The 20,334-nt window shown below is 39.8% G+C and overlaps 1 protein-coding gene across 1 annotated transcript in view; it reads right to left on the bottom strand.

Annotated features, from left to right (window-relative positions):
• The window catches only part of NELL2 (neural EGFL like 2), a 408,154-nt gene that overhangs the window by 300,111 nt on the left and 87,709 nt on the right, over positions 1 to 20,334 (bottom strand). The window contains exons 4-5 of the mRNA XM_055141861.1: positions 1,580 to 1,753; positions 1,398 to 1,494 (exon numbers count right to left, since the gene is read on the bottom strand). Of these exons, the coding sequence (XP_054997836.1) occupies positions 1,398 to 1,494; positions 1,580 to 1,753 (271 nt within the window). The remainder of the gene's footprint in view (positions 1 to 1,397; positions 1,495 to 1,579; positions 1,754 to 20,334) is intronic.

Genomic DNA, 20,334 nt, shown 5'->3' with positions numbered 1-20,334 from the left:
ATTATTAACATTCTTCTAAAATTATTATCAAAGATTATTTTTCTGGGGGCTGGATCAATAGCATAGCGGGTGGGGCATTTGCCTCATATGCAGCTGACCTGGGTGCAATCCCCAGCATCCCATATGGTTCCCTGAGCACCACCAGGGGTAATTCCTGAGTTCATGAGCCAGGAGTAACCCCTGTGAGTTGCTGGGTATGACCCAAAAAGCAGAAAACAAATTGAAAAGATTATCTTCTATGTTTGATAATTTATTCTTACATTAATATTTATAGTTTTCTTATTTTGAATGCCTAATTTCAATAATGGAATGAAATTATTATTGAAATTTTGTTTAATCCCATCAACAGCCAAGATCCAGAGACTATAAAACAAAGCTCCCAGAAGTGTGAGGCCACAGTCGCAGCCACGCTACCTCTTATAGCCTAGTTCTCCTTCTCAGAGAACCTGGCAAGCTACCAAGAGCATCCTGCCCATATGGCAGAGCCTGGCAAGCTCTCTGTGGTGTATTCATATGCCAAATACAGTAACAATGATGGGTCTTATTCCCCTGGCCCTGAAAGAGCCTCCAATGCAGCACTGTTGGGAAAGATGAGTAAAGAGAGGCTGCTAAAATCTCAGGGCTAGGATGAATGGAGACGTTACTGGTGCCCGCTCAAGAAAACTGTTGATCAATGGGATGAAAGTGATGAAGTGATGATGAATTTAAACAAAGATATATAACTGTCCTGATTAAACCCTTGTCACCGCTTCTGCAATGTCTAAAGAACAAACTTATTCACTACAAAGAGAAGACAGTGTTGGCTAGCTAAATAAAATACCATGGTAAAAAAGTTCACATACACACACACACACACACACACACACACACAAACCCACACCACATGTGGAGCCTGGAACAGGTGCCAGAGCTGATAAGATCTGTCTCTGCATGGCAGACAAGACAGGTCCCTGCATGGTGACCCAGTAGGGAGTGTCTGGACGCCTTTCACAAGCACCAGCTTATCTGGCCTTGAGTCTCACCCAGCCCCCAGAGCTGTCACCTAACTGCAGCATCTGCCCTAACCGGGACTGGGCGGGGCAAAGCAGAGTTGGGAAGGTGACAGGTCAGTGATGCTGAGCTGCCCGTGACTGGACCATCCCCTTAAGCCAGAACCTCCTGTGCAGTATGTGTGCATCTGGCAGTGAAGTGAGCGGCCGTCAGCTGTCCCCCGAGTGGCTTCTCCAGGCGCCCGTCACCCTTCGCCCACCTCTGCCCAGACCGGTGCACGTGTCCAGGCACGTTGGGGGAAATCTGTTCCTCAACAAACACAAAACAAAGCAAACGTCCAAATTTATTTTCCAAATGTCTTTGGAAACATATCCATGCTTTCTGCTCAAACGCTGGCCAAAAGGTACCTTAAAATATCCATGGGCATTGTTTCTTTGTCCCAGCCAAAACGTTGTGCCCGGAGGCAGGTCTGTGGAGGGCTTCTCTGCCACTCTTTCATATATTCTGCAGAAACAAAACATAATCAGATCAAAGTTGCCTGTCACTTCTTCCAATCCTCTACTTCCTAAATTGAAAATACCGCACTTACTTATTGCAGTCAATATGTAAAATTAAATGTGAGGCACTGATGGCGAGGGAGAGCTTGTGCCACTTGTCGTCAGCCAAAATGTACGGGAACACTTCTGTGTGGGGAAGGTGACTGCCGGAGCGGTAGTGCAGCCTGACTTCATTCCGGTGGCCGCTGCTCTCCAGTTCCAAGTACCTGCGCGCAGAAGAGGCATAGGAAGGCCGTTGGAAACAAAATTCAGAATTAATTGCCATAAACCACGTCTCACAAAGGCACAGAGACACACCTCCACTACTTCTCCAACTAGCTTAACGAAAAATTGCATCTTGTAGAAATAGGAGCGTTTGAAAGAGGGAAAAGTAAAAGCTAACGAAAAACCTCAGGACCTGAGAAACACACAGAGGTGAGTTTACTGGGCTCATTCGCCGGCTTGTTTGGCCCCACGTAGCCCAGAGATGGAAGCGGACAAGTCAAAACCCTGAAATACCAATAGAGAGAATTTTTTTTTAAATACCAACAGATAGAAATATAAAAATAATCACAACAAAAGTCTAATGCTCTCCACCAGTAAGAGGAAAGCCTATAAATGACAGGGAAAAAAAAGTTTTAAAGAATAGTCAGACCAGAGTGTTCTGGACAAACACAAGTGGGTAAAAAAAAAAAAAAAGAAAGCAGTACTGTTCTCAATGAGGCCAGTAAGAACTAACTAGGAAGCCGAGAGGTCTCCCTCGCTGAAGCCTAAATGCAGCGTGCAGGGCCATCCATGCCTGACAGCTGGCAAGGAGACGCCCTCCCGGCGTCAGTGGGCAGCACAGGGGAGCCTGGATGCCCGTGCCCGCCCTGCAGCCCTATGCACGTCCTTTCCACAGGGACACACTGGCAGAGGCCGTCTGAGTAGGGAGAACTCCACTCCCACCCAGCAATAAAATAATCCCCGTCACAGTATCAGTAAAGACTACACGGAGAGTTAGAAATTCTCACCATATCCAAAAATAAAAGAAACTCTTCTTACTTCCTAGTGGAAGACCAAGTGAAGAATCTCAACTCTGATCTGTATTAGAAGTAAAAATAAAATGAAATCAAATAAAATGGGTCCCTTTTCATCCCCTACCAGAGCATTGTGAGTAAACAGCAATAGAAACGGAGTTTAAATGAGATTCAAGAGTTAGAACAACAACAAAAAAATGATAGAAAAAAGCCCAGACATTGTTTCTAAATCATGTTTTATATCAAGAACTTAAAAGATTTAAAGGGAAAAATCATATCAATATGAAGTTAGATTTACATGAAAAAAATTATGTTGTTGTTTTGGTTATTTTCTAATTGAATTACCATGAGGTACAGTTACAAAACTTTCGTGAGTTTCAGTCATACAATGATCGACCACTCATCCCGCCACCAGTGCACACTCCCCACCAGCATTGTCCCTAGTATTACCCGCCCCCTCCCCAGCCCTCCCCCTGTGTCTATGGTAGACAATTTCCCCCACACTCCCTCTCTACTTTGGGGCATTATGGTTTGCAAAACAGATACTGAGAGTCTATCACATCTGGTCCTTTATCTTCTTTCAGCACACATCTCCCATCCCGAACGATCCCTCCAACCATCACTGACTTAGTGATCCCTTCTGTATCCCAGCTGCCTTCTCCCCCAGCTCATGAGACAGGCTTCCAACCATGGGGCAATACTCCTGGCCCTTGTGCCTACTGTCCTTGGGTGTCAGTCTCATATTATGTTATTTTATATTCCACAAATGATGCAGTCATCCTATGTCTGCCCCTCTCTTTCTGACTCATTTCACTTTCATGTCAAAGATTTTTTAAGTTAAATTTTTTGTACTTGGCTGCTATACTGAGCTATGTTCAGGCTATTACTGGTTCTGCTTACTCCCGTCAGGACTTAGGGTAAATGATGTTGAGGATTTAACCAGGTCAATTGCAAGCAAGCGCTCTGCCGACTAAACTACATTTCTAGTTCTGACAAGGATTTCATTTTATTTTTTTTATTTTATTTATTTTTTTTTTATTTTTTAAAATTATTTTATTAATTCACCATGTGGAAAGTTACAAAGCGTTCAGGTTAAAGTCTCAGTTATACAATGCTCAAACACCCATCCCTTCACCAGTGCACATATTCTACCACCAAGAATCACGATATACCTTCCCCCTTACCCCCACCTCCCCAGCCCCCCACCCCGCATGTGTAACTGGTAAATTTCACTTTACTTTCACTTTACTTTGATTACATTCAATATTTAAACAAAAAAATTCACTATTATTGATTTGGAGTTTCTCCCCCCTAAAGTCGATCTGCTGAAAAGAAAGCATTTGGTAATTTGTTTTCCATTGCTGAGAATGAAGAGATATGAGGTCAGGAGGCCGCACTAGCAGCAGCATAGTTTTGGATTTCTGTATTTTAGTATCTAGTAATTAAGTCCAGAGAAATGTCTGCCAGGAATCGCAACATTGTAAGCTTGTACCTCTCAGCTACTTTATATTCCACATATGAGTGCGATCTTTCTATGTCTGTCTCTTGCTTTCTGACTCATTTCACTCAGCATGATACTTTCCATGTTGATCCACTTATATGCAAATTTCATGACTTCATGTTTTCTGACAGATACATAGTATTCCATTGTGTAAATATACCAGAGTTTCTTTAGCCAATCATCTGTTTTCGGGCACTCTGGTTTTTTCCATATTGTGGCTATTGTAAACAGAGCGGCAATGAACATGAAAATGCAGGTGTCATCTCTACTATACCTTTTTGCCTCTCCGGGATATATTCCCAGGAGTGGTATTGCTGGGTCAAATGGGAGCTCAATTTCTAACATTTTGAGAATCGTCCATATTGTTTTCCAAAAGGGCTGAACCAGTCGGCATTCCCAACAGCAGTGAAGGAGAGTCCCTTTCTCCCCACATCCACGCCAACACCGGTTGCTTTTGTTTTTTGGGATGTGGGCCAGTCTCTGTGGTGTGAGATGATATCTCATTGTTGTTTTGATCTGCATCTCCCTGATAATTAGTGATGTTGAACATTTTCTCATGTGCCTCTCAGCCATTTGGATTTCTTCTTTGGAAAAGTTTCTGTTCATTTCATCACCCCATTTGTTGATCGGGTTGGCAGTTTTCTTCTTGTGGAGTTCAACCAGTGCATTGTATACCCTTGTTATCAACCCTTTATCGGATGGGTACTGCATAAATATCCTTTCCCATTCTGTAGATTGTCTTTGTATTTTGGTCACTGTTTTTTTGAGTTGCAGAAGCTTCTTAGTTTGAGATAGTCCCATTAATTTATCTTTGTTTTCACTTGCTTGGCCAGTGGCATGTCAGCTTTGAAGATACCTTTGGCTTCAATGTCGTGGAGGGTTTTGCCAACCTTGTCTTCAATGTACCTTAGGGATTCTGGTCTGATGTTGAGGTCTTTAATCCATTTTGATCTGATTTTTGTACATGGTGATAGATGGAGGTCTAAGCCCATTTTTTTGCATGTAGCTGTCCAGTTTTGCCAGCACAATTTGTTAAACATGCTTTCCTTGCTCCACTTCACATTTCTTGCTCCCTTATCAAAGATTAGATGATCATATATTTAGGGGTGTATGTCAGAATATTCAACCCTATTCCATTGGTCTGTAGCTCTGCCTTTGTTCCAATACCATGCTGTTTTAATGACTACTGCTTTGTAGTAGAGTTGGAAGTTGGGGAGGTTGATTCCTCCCATTTTCTTTTTCCCAAGGATTGCTTTAGCTATGCGTGGGGGCTTATTGTTCCATATGAATTTCAGGAGCGCTTGCTCCATTTCTTTGAAGAATGTCAAGGGTATCCCTATAGGGATCGCATTGAATTTGTACAATGCTTTGGGGAGAATTGCCATTTTGACAATATTAATTCTTCCAATCCATGAGCAGGGGATGTCTTTCCATTTCCTTGTGTCCTCTTTTATTTCCTGAAGTAGTGTTTTATAGTTTTCATTATACAAGTCCTTTACCTCCTTTGTTAAGCTGATTCCGAGGTACTTGATATTTTGAGGTGCAATTGTGAATGGGATTGCTTTTCTCAGGTCACTTTCTTCTCTCTCATTATTTGCATATAGGAAAGCCATGGACTTTTGGGTATTGATTCTATAGCCTGCAACTTTACTATACTATTGTTTCTAGGAGTTTCTTGGTAGAGGTTTTAGGATTCTCCAGGTATAGAGGTTTTAGGGTTCTCGACTCCTATAATCTCCCAAGGCTGAACCAAGAAGACCTGGAGTACCTGAATAGTCCAATTAACATCAAGGAAATTGAAATGGTAATCAAAAGTCTTCCCAAAAACAAAAGCCCTGGTCCAGAAGGATTCACTAGCAAGTTCTTCCAAACATTTAAAGAGGACCTTTTGCCAGTCCTTCTCAAGCTTTTCCAGGAAATTGAAGAAACAGAAACCCTCCCAAACAGTTTCTATGAGGCTCATATCTCCCTAATACCAAAAGCAAACAAAGACACCACAAAAAAAGAAAACTACAGGCCAATATCCCTGATGAACACAGATGCGAAGATCCTCAACAAAATATTAGCAAACAGAATTCAACAACTCATCAAAAAGATCATACACCACGACCAAGTGGGATTCATCCCGGGGATGCAAGGATGGTTTAACATCCGGAAATCAATCAACATAATCCAGCATATCAACAAAAGAAAAGATAAAAATCATATAATCATATCAATAGATGCAGAGAAAGCATTTTACAAGATCCAGCATCCGTTTATGATGAAAACACTCGCCAAAATGGGTATAGAAGGGACCTTCCTCAATATAGTCAAAGCCATTTATCACAAGCCTATGGCAAGCATTGTTCTCAATGGGGAAAAACTAAGAGCCTTCCCTCTGAGAACAGGGACGAGACAAGGATGCCCACTCTCTCCACTTCTGTTCAATATAGTACTGGAAGTACTTGCAATAGCGATTAGGCAAGAAAAAGATATTAAGGGCATTCAGGTAGGAAAGGAAGAAATCAAGCTCTCACTATTCGCAGATGATATGACAGAACTCTGGCAAGGATTTTAAAGAGTTTAAGTAAGAAATCACACACATACACACACACACACACACACACACGTCTAAACACATATAAAAGAAACAAAAATAATAAAAGTCTTACTCCCAGAAATGAAGTTTTAGACTAGAAAATGCTCAAGGAACTAGACTACTTGAATCTGGAACTTGACGGGACCAAGAATCAGTTAGCTAAGAGATAGTGGAAAATTCACACAATCTGAAAAACTGAGAGAAAAGAGATAAATAAATGAGTGGTATCTTCAGCAGTTATATCATTTGAACCTGTAAAAGGGAACAAAGAGTACAGAAAAGTACTTGAATGATGTTTGAACAATTTCCAAATAAAATAACATAAAATAACAAGTTTAACATAATCACTACCAAAATAAGACTTTATATAAACATAGACAATATTCTTATGCTTACAGGGAAAAATAAGGAAACAAGAATAGCTAAAACTTCTTTAATGTAATAAGTTGGAGGATGCACTATATCGAATTTCATCTATATCTATAGTAGATATAGATCTACCGAACAGATTACGTGCTGCTCACAGTTTTTCTGTTAAGCTCCAGCTAACCCTTCAACACCTACCTGGGGGTTTAACTACAAGAACTCACCCCCAGCACAAGAACACTAGGAAAGTACTCACGTGCCTCAATGAGCAAAAACAATGCCAGTGAAAACATAAACAACACCGGAAAATCCTCAGACCGTGTCTTCATGAGGATGTTCAATGAGTTCAAAGAAGATATAGCACTGTCATAAGGAAAGCAGACAAAAGCATAAGAGTTGAAATGCAAAAGAATTACCATCAGAAAGGGCAGAAATGAAGAAACTGGTAGGTGAACTATTTTTTTAAAAATTAATAGAAGCTCAGAACAGGAGCATAACAGAAGCTGAGTAAAAGAATGAGAAGCCCCAAGATAACAAGGAATCGGCAGAATGCGGGAAAAAGTCCAAAAAAATATAAGCAGCATACTGAAGAACTGTGGGGTGAGCTCCAGAGAAATAATGTAAGAATAACAATCACTAAAGAAATCTTTGATAAGAATGTCCCAGAATTGAGGATTACAGGCACTTAGGTCCAGGAGACACAAAAGGTTCCAGTGAAAATAAACCTAATTAGAACTCCAAGACACATTATATTCAAAATGACAAAATACTGAGACAGACACAGAATATTGAAAGCAGTAAGAAAAAAAGAGAAGTTATATACCAAGGAAAGCCAATAAGATGCACAGCAGGTCTACAAATGAGACACTACAAGCCAGAGAAGAATATGAAGAGATAAAGTCCACAGCTCAAAGAACTGAATAGATATACCCTTAAAAACTCAAGGGATGCATAGGCTTCCTGAAAACAATTTTACAAAAAGTATTTAAAAAGCTCCTTTAAAGGATGGAAAAATTTTCCATCATATGGTACTCCTAATGTTGTGTATCAATGTCCTCTACTAGACTAAAATAGGTCAAAAAATATAATACCTGTATCACTGTATCACTGTCATCCCATTTCTCATCAATTTGCTGGAGCGGGCACCAGTAACGTCTCCATTGTGAGACTTGTTACTGGTTTTGGCATAACAAATATGCCACAGGTAGCTTGCCAGGCTCTCCCGTAAGGGTGGGATAGTCTCAGTAGATTGCCAGGCTCTCTGAGAGGAGATATAATAACTATCATAAATTGACTTTTGGGGATTTATTTCTAGTAATTTTATATGCCATTCTTTTTGTTAAATTTTTATTAGTGAATCACCGTGAGGTACAAATACAAACTTATGAACTTTCGTGTGTGCATTTCAGTCATACAGTGATTGTTTACCCATCTCTCCACCAGTGCCCATTCTCCTCCACCGATGTTCCCAGAATCCCTCCCACCAGCCCCACCCCATCCCACCCTGCCTCGGCAGCAGAGCATTCCCTTTTGTTCTCCTTTTGGGTGTTGTAGTTTGCAATAAAGGTATTGAGTGGCCTTCATGTTTGGTCTATGGTGTAATTTCGGCACACAGCTTTCAACCCAGATGGGTCCTCCCAACATCCTCTACCTGGTGTTCCCTTCTCTATCTCAGCTGCCTTTTCCCCGTGACACCAGTTTCCAAGCTGTGGGGCAGACCTCCTAGTCCTTATCTCTACTGCTCTTGGGTGTTAGTCTCCCACTCTGTTACTTTATATTCCACAGATGAGTGCGATCTTCCTATGTCTGTTTCTTTTTTTCAGACTCATGTCACTTAACATGATACTTTCCATGTTGATCCACTTATATGCAAATTTTACAACTTCATCATTTCTAACAGTTGTATAGTATTCCATTGTGTAGATGTACCATAGTTTCTTTAACCAGTCATCTGTTCTCGGGCACCCAAGCTATTTCCAGATTTTGGCTATTGTAAACAGTGCTGCATCAAACATACAAATGCAAATGTCATTTCTACTATACCTTTTTGCCTCTCTGGGATATATTCCCAGAAGTGATATTGCTTGGTCAAATGGGAGCTCAACTTCTAAATTTTTGGAAATCGTCCATATTGTTTTCCAAAAGGGCTTAACCAGTCGGCATTCCCACCAGCAGTGAAGGAGAGTCCCTTTCTCCCCACATCCATGCCAACACTGGTTGCTTTTGTCCTTTTGGATATGGGCCAGTATCTGTGGTGTGAAATGATACCTCATTGTAGTTTTGATCTGCATCTCCCTGATGATTAGTGATGTACAGTATTTTCTCATGTGTCTTTTAGCCATTCATATTTCATATGCGAGAAAATTTCTGTTTATTTCCACCCCCATGTTCTGATGGGGTTGGGAGTTTTTTTCTTGTAGAGTTCAACCAGTGCCTTGTATGTCCTTGATATCAACCCCTTATCAGATGGTTATTGGGTGAATAACCTTTTCCATTCTGTAGACTGTCTTTGTATTCTGTTCACTGTTTCTTTTGAGGTGCAAAAGCTTCTTATTTTAATATAGTCCTATTTGTTTATCTCTGTTTTCACTTGCTTGGCCAGTGGCGTTTCATCTTTGATAATACCTTTATCTTCAATGTCGTGGAGGGTTTTGCCAAACTTGTCTTCCATGTACCTTATGGATTGTGGTCTGCTCTTGAGATCTTTAATCCACTTTGACCTGACATTTGTACATGGTGTTAGGTAGAGATCTGTGCCCATTTTTTTGGCATGTAGCTGTCCAGTTTTTCCAGCACCATTTGTTGAAGAGGCTTTCCTTGATCCACTTCACATTTCTTGCTACTTTATCAAAGATTAGATGATCATATATTTGAGGGTGTGTGTCAGGATATTCTAAACTGTTCCATTGAACTGCGGCTATGCCTTTGTTCCAGTACCATACTGCTTTAATTATTACCGCTTTGTAGCAGAGATTGAGGTTGGGGAGGGTAATTACTCCCATATTCTTTTTCCCAGAGTTGCTTTAGGTATTCATAGGGGATTATTTTCCATATGAATTTCAGGAGTGCTTGCTCCATTTCTTTGAAAAATGTCAAGGTATCCTGATAGGGATCGCACTGAATGTGTACAATGCTGTAGGGAGTATTGCCATTTTGACAATGTTAATTTTCCCAATCCATGAGCAGGGGATGTGTTTCCATTTCCTTGTGTCCTCTATAATTTCTTGAAGTAGCGTTTTGTAGTTTTCTTTGTACAAGTCCTTTACCTCCTTAATTAAGCTGATTCCAAGGTATTTAATTTTCTGAGGCATGATTGTGAATGGGATTGCTTTTTTTCATGTCACTTTCTTCTCTCTCGTTATTTGTGTATAGAAAAGCCATGGAATTTTGGGTATTGATTTTATAGCCTGCAACTTTACTATACAAATCTATTGTTTTAGGAGTTTGCTGGTAGAGACTTTAGGGTTCTCTAAGTATAGTATCATATCATCTGCAAATAGTGAGACCTTAATTTCTTCCTTTCCTACCTGAATGCCCTTAATATCTTTTTCTTGCTTAATCGCTGTTAAACTACTTCCAGTATTATGATGAACAGAAGTGGAGAGAGTGGGCATCCTTGTCTAGTCCCTGATCTTAGAGGGAAGGCTCTTAGTTTTTCCCCCATTGAGGATGATACTTGATGTAGGCTTGTAGTAGATGGCTTTGACTATATTGACGAAAGTCCTTTCTATACCCATTTTGGTGAGAGTTTTCATCATAAACGGGTGATGGATTTTGTCAAATGCTTTCTCTGCATCTATTGATATGATCATACAGTTCTTTTATTTTGTTGATATGATAAAATTATGTTGATTGATTTCCGAATGTTCAACCATCCTTGCATCCCCGGGATGAATCCCACTTGGTCATGGTGTATGATCTTTTTGATGAATTGTTGAATTCTATTTGCTAATATTTTGTCACCCCAGCATCTCTCTGTCTTCACTGGGGCCCCTCAGAAGGTGTGGCTTGAGTTTCCCTCCCCACCCCAAGCAGAGCCCTCGAACCCAAAGACCTCCGGACCCCATCCACAGCCATGCTCAAGGCCCCTCTCCACACATTCCAACGAGCCTCATGCATGAAGGAACCTGCAGAGGAACCCAGGTGTGTGGGACCTGGGACTGAGATCTCCAAACCTGCTCGGATCAGGACTGGGCCTCTTCCGAGCAGATCCCCCATTTTCCAGTAGCTAGGCAGTCACACCCAGAAACCTTGTAATCTCATCAGTGGCCAATATCCTATAATTGGCTATATTATAAAGAGACTATAAAACCAAGCTCCAGGAAGTGCACCGCTGTGATGTTTTATAGCCTTTTTCTTCCTCTCGGAGAATCTGGCAAGCTACCAAGAGTTCCCTGCCCACATGGGAGAGCCTGGCAAGCTCTCTATGGCATATTCATATGCCAAAACCAGTAACAATGGGTCTCATTATCCAAACCCTGAAAGAGCTTTCAATGCGGCACCATTGGGAAGGATGAGTAAAGAGAGGCTGCTAAAATCTCAGGGCTAGGATGAATGGAGACATAACTGAGACCACGTGAGAAAAATCAATGATCAACGGGATGATGATGATGATTTGTTGAGAACCTTTGCATCATGTTCATCCGGGATATTGGCCTTTAGTTTTCTTTTTTTGTGGTGTCTTTGTTTGCTTTTTGTATTAGGGAGATATGAGGTGGCGAGCCTCATAGAAACTGTTTGGGAGAGTTTCTGTTTCTTAAATTTCCTGGAAAAACTTGAGAAGAACTGGCAATCGGTCCTCTTTAAATGTTTGGAAGAATTTGCTAGTGAATCCATCTGGACCTGGGATTTTGGTTTTGGGAAGACTTTTGATTGTAGTTTCAATTTCCTTGATATTATTAGGACTATTCAGGTATTCCAGGTCTTCTTGGTTCAACCTTGAGAGATTATAGAAATCCAGGAATTTATCCATTTCTTCTAGGTTCTCTTGTTTCGTGGCATACAGATTTTCAAAGTAGTCTCTAATGATCTTTTGAATTTCTTTGGTTTCTGTTGTGATGTCCCCCTTTTCATTTCTGATTTGTTTTTTTAGGGTTCTCTCTCTCTCTCTTTCTTTGTGAGTCTTGCTAGCAGTTTATCAATCGTGTTATTTTCTCAAAGAACCAGCTCTTGATTTAATTGATCTTTCAGACTGTCTTTTGGGTTTCCATGTCCTTGATTTCTGCTCTACATTTTATTATCTCTTTCCTTCTGCCTGGTTTGGGCTCCTTTTGTTGGTCCTTCTAAAATCTTGAGCTGTGAAGTCAAGTAATTTATGTGGGCCCTTTCTTCCTTCCTGAGAAATGCTTGAAGGGCTATAAATTTTCTCCTTAACACGTATGCCATTATTTTAAGTGTTTTGGACTAAGTAATATGAAATAACTTTGATATATGCCAGCCAAGGGAATAAAAAATAATCTTCATTTATGACATATAAAAATATATGAGGATTACTACAGAAAGGTTCAAGTATAAAATAACATTTAGTGCAGTATGTTTTAGATACCAGAGTTGAAAATTTAGATATGTAGATGGGAATAGGCAGTATACAATATTGTACTAAATAATCTGAATTTCCTTATCTACGTAGGTTACAATCATATGTCAATTAGTTATTAAAAACAGACATTTATTTATTTATCTTATGTCAATTCCATTTTTTGTCATTTCTTTTTGTCATTTATTCAAGTGTTTTTTTGAGCAAGCAGTAGGAAACAAATTTGTCATATGCCTGCGAAGGAAACAGGCTGGGGAATGGCAGAGGCCCTGGGGACACTGGCCGTGGGACGGGTGTCGCAACTGGCATGCCTGAAACAATTCTGTTAGCAACAGTTTCGTAAATCACAGTGCCTTCATAAAAAAAAATTAAAAAGAAAAATTTAAGAATTGATGAAACTTAAAACTTTTACTCTGTTGAAGACTGTTTAAAAAGATGTTTAAAGGACACTGTTTGAAAGTAAGACAGTAACCACAAGTCTCACAATGAAAGGTAGTAACAGCAACCTAACATCTGAAAAAGCAGACCTGCCAAAAGTTTGTAGTCCAGGAAAAAGATATAAGTCATTTTAAAATAAAAATGCAAATAAAAGACAAACACATAAAAACTTGTTCAATATAAGGGAGCAAGAGATGTGAAGTGGAGCAAGGAAAGCCTCTTTAACAAATGGTGCTGGCACAACTGGACAACCACATGCAAAAGAATGGACTTAGACCTCGACCTGACACCATGCACAAAAGTCAGATCAAAATGGATTAAAGACCTCAACATCAGACCACAATCCATAAGGTACATTGAAGACAAGGTCGGCAAAACCCTCCACAATATTGAAGATAAAGGTATCTTCAAAGATGACACGGAACTAAGCAATCTAGTAGAAACAGAGATCAACAAATGGGACTACATTAAACTAAAAAGCTTCTGCACCGCAAAAGATACAGTGACCAGAATACAAAGACTATCTACAGAATGGGAAAGGATATTTACACAATACCCATCAGATAAGGGGTTGATATCAAGGGTATATATGGCACTAGTTGAAATCTACAAGAAGAAAACATCCAACCCCATCAGAAAATGAGGCGAAGAAATGAACAGAAACTTTCCCAAGGAACAGATACAAATGGCCAAAAGGCACATGAAAAAGTGCTCTACATCACTAATCATCAGGGAGATGCAGATCAAAACAACCATGAGATACCACCTCACACCACAGAGACTAGCACACAACCAAAAGAACAAAAGCAACCGCTGTTGAAGAGGATGTGGGGAGAAAGGGACCCTTCTACACTGCTGGTGGGAATGCCGACTGGTTCAGCCCTTTTGAAAAACAATAAGGACGATCCTCAAAAAATTAGAAATTGAGCTCCCATTTAACCCAGCAATATCACTGCTGGGAATATATCCCAGAGAAGCAAAAAAGTATAGTCGAAATGACATCTGCACTCATATGTTCATCGCAGCGTTATTTACAATAGCCAAAATCTGGAAAAAACCCGAGTGTCCTAGAACAGATGACTGGTTGAAGAAACTCTGGTACATCTATACAATGGAATACTATGCAGCTGTTAGAAAAAATGAGGTCATGAAGTTTGCATATAAGTGGATCAGCATGGAAAGTATCATGCTAAGTGAAATGAGTCAGAAAGAGAGAGACAGATATAGAAAGATTTAACTCATCTGTGGAATATAGAATAACAGAGTAGGAGACTAACTGCCAAGAATAGTAGAAATAAGTACCAGGAGGTTGACTCCATGGCTTGGAAGCTGGCCTCACATTCTGGGAAAAGGGCAGCTCAGGGAGAAGGGAGCACCAAGCAAAATGTGGTTGGAGGCCACGCGGGGGAAGGGGGAAGTGTGCTGAATGTAGACTAGAGACTGAACACAATGGCCACTCAACACCTTTATTGCAAACCACAACACCTAATTAGAGAAAGAGAACAAAAGGGAATACCCTGCCACAGTGAGGGGGGAGGGGGAGATGGGATTGGCAGGGTGGGAGGGATGTTGGGTTTATTTGTGGTGGAGAATGGGCACTGGTGAAGGGATGGGTTTTCGAACTTTGTATGAGGGAAACATGAGCACAAAAATGTATAAATCTGTAACTGTACCCTCACTGTGACTCACTAATAAATAAATTTAAAAAAACTTGTTCAATACCATTAGCCATTACTAAGTTACAAATTAAACTATAATTGGAACACACACTGTAGAAATCTTTTCAAAACTATAGATGGGAGAGAGAACTCTCACCAGAAGGAGCACATTTTCATGTAAGATGTCTGGGTTCTATTCAAGGCAATGCATGATTCCCAGAGCACTACAAGAGGAGTAACCAAAGAACAGAGTGTAGAATAGACCTGAGGGCAATCTGGTGCAACACCAAAATCAAATAAAACGTGTCAACACCACATGATCCATAAATAATTTAAAAAAAACACCCAAATCCAAGATATCAAATATCACACATTGGGGGGGGGTAATAAAAGACCAGGTTGCCCAGTCGTGCCACTCCTACTCAGTATGTTCAGTATGGCACTGGAACTCTATATATGCTGAAATACTATGGTGCAATATTTGCATACTTTATATTAAACTACAAGCACACACAAAGAGAAAATGCCTCCTCCAATACTAGTATCTGTTTTCGGGCACTCAGGTTCTTTCCATGTTGCTTATAAACAAAATCAGTAACACAGAAGGCTCAGCCACTGGTGAAGGGCTTAGTAATTCTCAAATAAAGATTGAACAAACTCATGATGAGATGATGAGATAGAATTTTCACAAATTTTCATTTACTGCAGCTGGAGCAACAGCACAGCAGGTAGGACATTTGCCTTGAACATGGACAACCCGGGTTCGATTCCTCCATCCCTCTTAGAGAGCCCGGCAAGCTACCATGAGTATCCTGCACACACCGCAGAGCCTGGCAAGCTCCCCGTGGCGTATTTGATATGCCAAAAACAGTAACAACAACTCTCACAATGGAGACGTTACTGGTGCCTGCTTGAGCAGATCGATGAGCAATGTGATGACAGTGATACAGTGATACAGTGGTATCTAAAGCCAATCACCAACGTTATCAGTATTGGAGAGTTAATGTACAGAACTGAGCCTACCTGGGGCCTTGAACAGCCAAAGCAACCCTGAGTAGTCAATAACGGTTGGAGGGATTGCTCGGGATGGGAGATGTGTGCTGATAGATAAAGGACCAAACATGATGGCTCTAGGCATCTGTATTGCAAACCATGATGCTCAAAAGTAGAGAGTAAAAATAAAACTGTCTGCCATAGAGGCAGGGGGTGGGGTCAGGTTGGGGTGGTGGAAGGAACACTGGGGACATTGGTGGTGGAAATGTACACTGCTAGAGGGATGGGTGTTTGATCATTCTATGGCTAAAACTCAATCATGAAAGCTTAGTAACTGTATCTCACCATGATTCAATTAAGAAAATAATTGATGAATTAAAAAGAAAGAATGGACCATCAGAAGTCCTGGCTCCAAACTATACTACAGCATTATAGTAATTTAAGATGTGCATTCTCAACACATATATGAAAAGTTAATTTACAACAAAAAAAATTTCAAGAGAATACACTGAAATGTAGAAAATCTATTCAATAAATAGCATTGGAAAAATACTCTTGCATGCAAAAGAATAAAACTGGATCACTATTTCATACCACAAAGAAAATTTAATTCAAAAGATTGAAGATTTGGATGCAGACCAGAAACCACTAAAAACATAAAGTAAAAAAATAGAACAGTCAATAAATTTGCTTCAAGAAATTTGGCTGCAATGGCACTGTAGCACTGTAGCACTGTCGTCTGTTGTTCATCGATTTGCTCAACTGGCACCAGTAACATCTCCATTGTGAGACTTGTTGTTACAGTGGAACAAAAACTAAAGTTAACAAAAATATACAAACATCACACTTAACGGCTTCTGTATTGTGAAAAGAAACTCTAAAAAATTAAGAAACATCATCCTGAATGAAAAAAAAAAGTATTTACACATCATTTACTGAGCACAAGGCTTTTTTTATTCATGGCACAAAAAATTCATAAATTCAACAATAATAACAGCCAAATACCCTAATAAAAAATGGGCCAAGACCCAGACCCTTCTCCAAGAAGACACACAAATGGACAAGAAACAAATGCAAAAAAATGTTTATTACCACTATTGGGGAAATGCAAATCAAAAATAAAATGGGATATTATCTCAAACCTGTAAGAATCCCTTTTATTGAAAAGACCAACCGGTGGGTGGAGACAAAAGAACTATTTATAACTGTTGATGAGAGCGAAGTAGAAACGCTTCCTTGGAAAACAATAAGGAGCTCTGGAAAAAATACAATTCTGAGATTCACTAACTGAGTTCTGGGTGCCCAAAGGTCACTCCCAGTGATTCTCCAGAAGTGTCACTGCTCAGTCTAGTGATTTGGTCCTGCTCCAGCCCACCTCTGCTGGAGACCACCAGGGTCATCGCGGGGGTGGGCGGCAATGCAAAGGCAGGTTCAAACTCAAGTCCCCATGCAGCAACAAATGCTCCCATGACCACTGAGATGACTTGCTGACCACAAAAAATTCTGAGTCTTTCTGAAGACCACACCTGGGAGCCCTGGAGACCACTCCTGGGGATGCCCGTAGATCATGTGACGGCAAGGGGCAAACCTGGTAGCCCCTCACGTAATACATGCACTTAAAGTCCTTTAACCAATCCTCTTGACCACTTCTAACTATTAAAAATAGACTGGTCACATGAATCAGCAATTCTACCACTAGGTATAAAGATCGCTAAAACATTAATCTAACGCAAAAATATTGTATTCCTATATTCTTTAGTTTTACTTATAATTATCACAATTAAGCAACAGCACATGTGCAATGACATAAAGATACGGTGTACATACACAATAGAATACTAATAATCTGCAAGGAAATATAAATCTCTTTCCATTTGCGATAATATGGATGAAAGAAGATGGGAGAGAAAAGCTCAGTTATTTGTGTTATTCTGAAATAACTCAGAAAGAGAAAGATGAAAGCAGTATGATTTCACTCATGCATGATAAAAGGTGACAAAGCTAAAACAAACAAATCCTTGGATTCTGGCCACCCAACAAAAGAAACCAAAGTAGAAGGCAAGAATCAAAGGGCAGACAGCTCCAACTGATTGTGATAAAGTTATACTGGTACTTTGGTGGAAGGCAAGGTGTGTAAATACACATTTGAGAATGTGCTAAACTTGAGACATAAAAAAAAAATGGTCTTTAATAGGATGGCTACTTAGTAAGGATACCTTGATCATGCCTTACAAAGAATCTACATTTTCATTAGAATTATTCACTTTTGAACAAGTGAAATAGTGTGTCATACAGAGAAAAACAGAGAAGAAACAAGTAAGGATGTAACACAAGTTCATCTGGTCCATAATTAGTATTTATGGCTCTCATTAAAAAAGAAAACAGATTGATTTGTTTTGAATCTTTATCTTTAGAATTAATCACTATTAAGATGTAAAAATCCATATGAGGATGTAAAATTACAGAAAAACATGGCACTGCACAATTATTCCAAGTTTAAATGTTTTTGAAGGACATGTTTAATGAATCATCAGTTTGTAGCCAGGACACCTAGGCTTCTTACTGGAAGAATGCCAGAGAGGCAGGACCAGCCCCCGTCTCTTCCCCACCCCCCACAAGGCTCACCCGGAGACGTGTGCCGGGTGACCATCTCGGCACTCTTCCGAGCAGAGCTCACTCAATTCCCCTGCTTTGGTTCATCTGGTTACTCAAATGTAAAATGGGAATAAAAATTTGTATGAGCTGATTTAAGCAAACTGCTCAGAACATAAAGTGCATACAAAACACTCAGTGAAATTATGTGTCAGCTGTTTTCATTTCAAAAAGCTTTTGTATTTGATTTCAAATTCTTCCTTTTCCTTCCCCTAGTATCGCTAGTGTTGGGATCACAACACGCGCTAACAATCAGATTCTATTTCCTCAGGCTTGGAATCTTAATAGAGTGGAGCAAGAAAGGCAAGCGGGCTCATTCTAGGGGCAGCTGCATCTTGGTCAGCTAAATTAAGGTCACTCTGCATCTTATTTCCTATCTAATGGTCACAGGTATCCTTGGTAGTTGCCTGTCCCAAATTTAGGGGCCCCAGTCTGGATCAATTCTTACTTAGCACCCCCAGTGTCACCTCACAAACAAATCTCCACTGATAAATTACAATTGTGACCATAGGAAAAATAGTTCATTAACATTTTCACTATGAATGATTCTGGGTGACTTTTTTTAACCTTTTCATTCTCTTTTATTTCATTTTTAATCTTAATGGGCATTGATGGACTTAAACTTAAAATCATACTTTAAATCTAAGAAACATAATTTGTCACATTACTCCCTGATTTATTATTAATTATCATTGAGGTGACCAAAATAAGAAATAGGGCTTACTCTTTATAATATTTTGCATTTTTGTTATTAAAATACCCTTTGCATGAAATAAATATAAGCTAATTTAAGATTAACCTCAAAGAGACAAGAAAACTGAATGAACATTATTCATTTTAACTGCTGTCATAACTCATGACTGTAAGATTAATAAAAAATATCAGACCCTATCTGACAAAAATGTTGTACACAATATGTAAAAAAAAGTTTTCTGTTGTTTTAAGTTAAACATAAATAGAAAAATAATCAAATTATCTCAGTACATTAAACTGCAACCCAGCTGTAAATTTGTCACTCTTCATATGAAAGCCAGTGGGTGCAACAACATTTCACTGACCTTACACAGTCATATATACTTCAGTCAGACCAAGAATATACTTCAAAACCTCCTTGTCATAGTCTAATAGTACTACATAGTAAAGGAAATATCTGAACAGAGATATGCAGTCCTCTGGTGTAAACAACTGAATAGATTAGTTCTTAAGTAACTGGGAATCTAAATCTCCAACATTAATCCACATAAAACTCAAAGAGCAATGGGAAACTAAGGAACCCAACTGCTATGAGAGAGAAACCAAACAAATCTCAAGCACTGAAACTCTTCAGCCTTGTCGGTGAGGACCTGAATCAACATTCCTACATTGGCAATAGAAATTAAACAAGCACTGGCCAGTGAAACTAAGAAAATCACCAAATGAGAAATTCAACCAGCTCAAGGAATTGGTAGAGGATGACGTATTACATGCAAAATGAACTGAGGGAACTAAAGAACAACATAGCAAGTCATAGCAACAGAATTACACAGGAATAGAACCATACAGACGAAGATAAAATGAAAGTCACCATAAGAAAGGAACTGGAAAATGAAAAGAAACACTTGAATGGAAGAAAATGTAAGGTTCTTAATGGATAGCAACAAGAAGAACAATCTCCAAATGTTAGGGATACCAGGGGGCTGGATAGATAGCACAGCGGGCAGGGCATTCCCTTGCAAACGGCCTACCCGGGTTTGATTCCTCCACCCCTCTCAGAGAGCCTGGCAAGCTACCGAGGGTATCTCGCCCACACGGCAGAGCCTGACAAGCTCCCCATGGTGTATTCGATAAGCCAAAAACAATAGCAACATCTCACACTGGAGACATTACTGGTGCCCGCTCGAGCAAATCAATGACAGTGACAGGGATACCAGAAGAGAGTGAATCTGGAAAAGGGAAGAACCAACGGTGGGAGAGGACATAGCTGAGAACTTTCCAGCTCTCTGAAGGAAGCCGAAGTACAGATTTGAAGAGTCGAAGAGTACCAAGCAAAACAAATTCAAACAGAACAATTCCAAAACATACAGT

Source organism: Sorex araneus, chromosome 6 (assembly GCF_027595985.1).
Source record: "Sorex araneus isolate mSorAra2 chromosome 6, mSorAra2.pri, whole genome shotgun sequence".
In the NCBI taxonomy this organism is placed as follows: domain Eukaryota; kingdom Metazoa; phylum Chordata; class Mammalia; order Eulipotyphla; family Soricidae; genus Sorex; species Sorex araneus.
The sequence above is the reverse complement of the archived record's forward strand: the minus strand, read 5'-3'. Positions and strand labels throughout refer to the sequence as shown.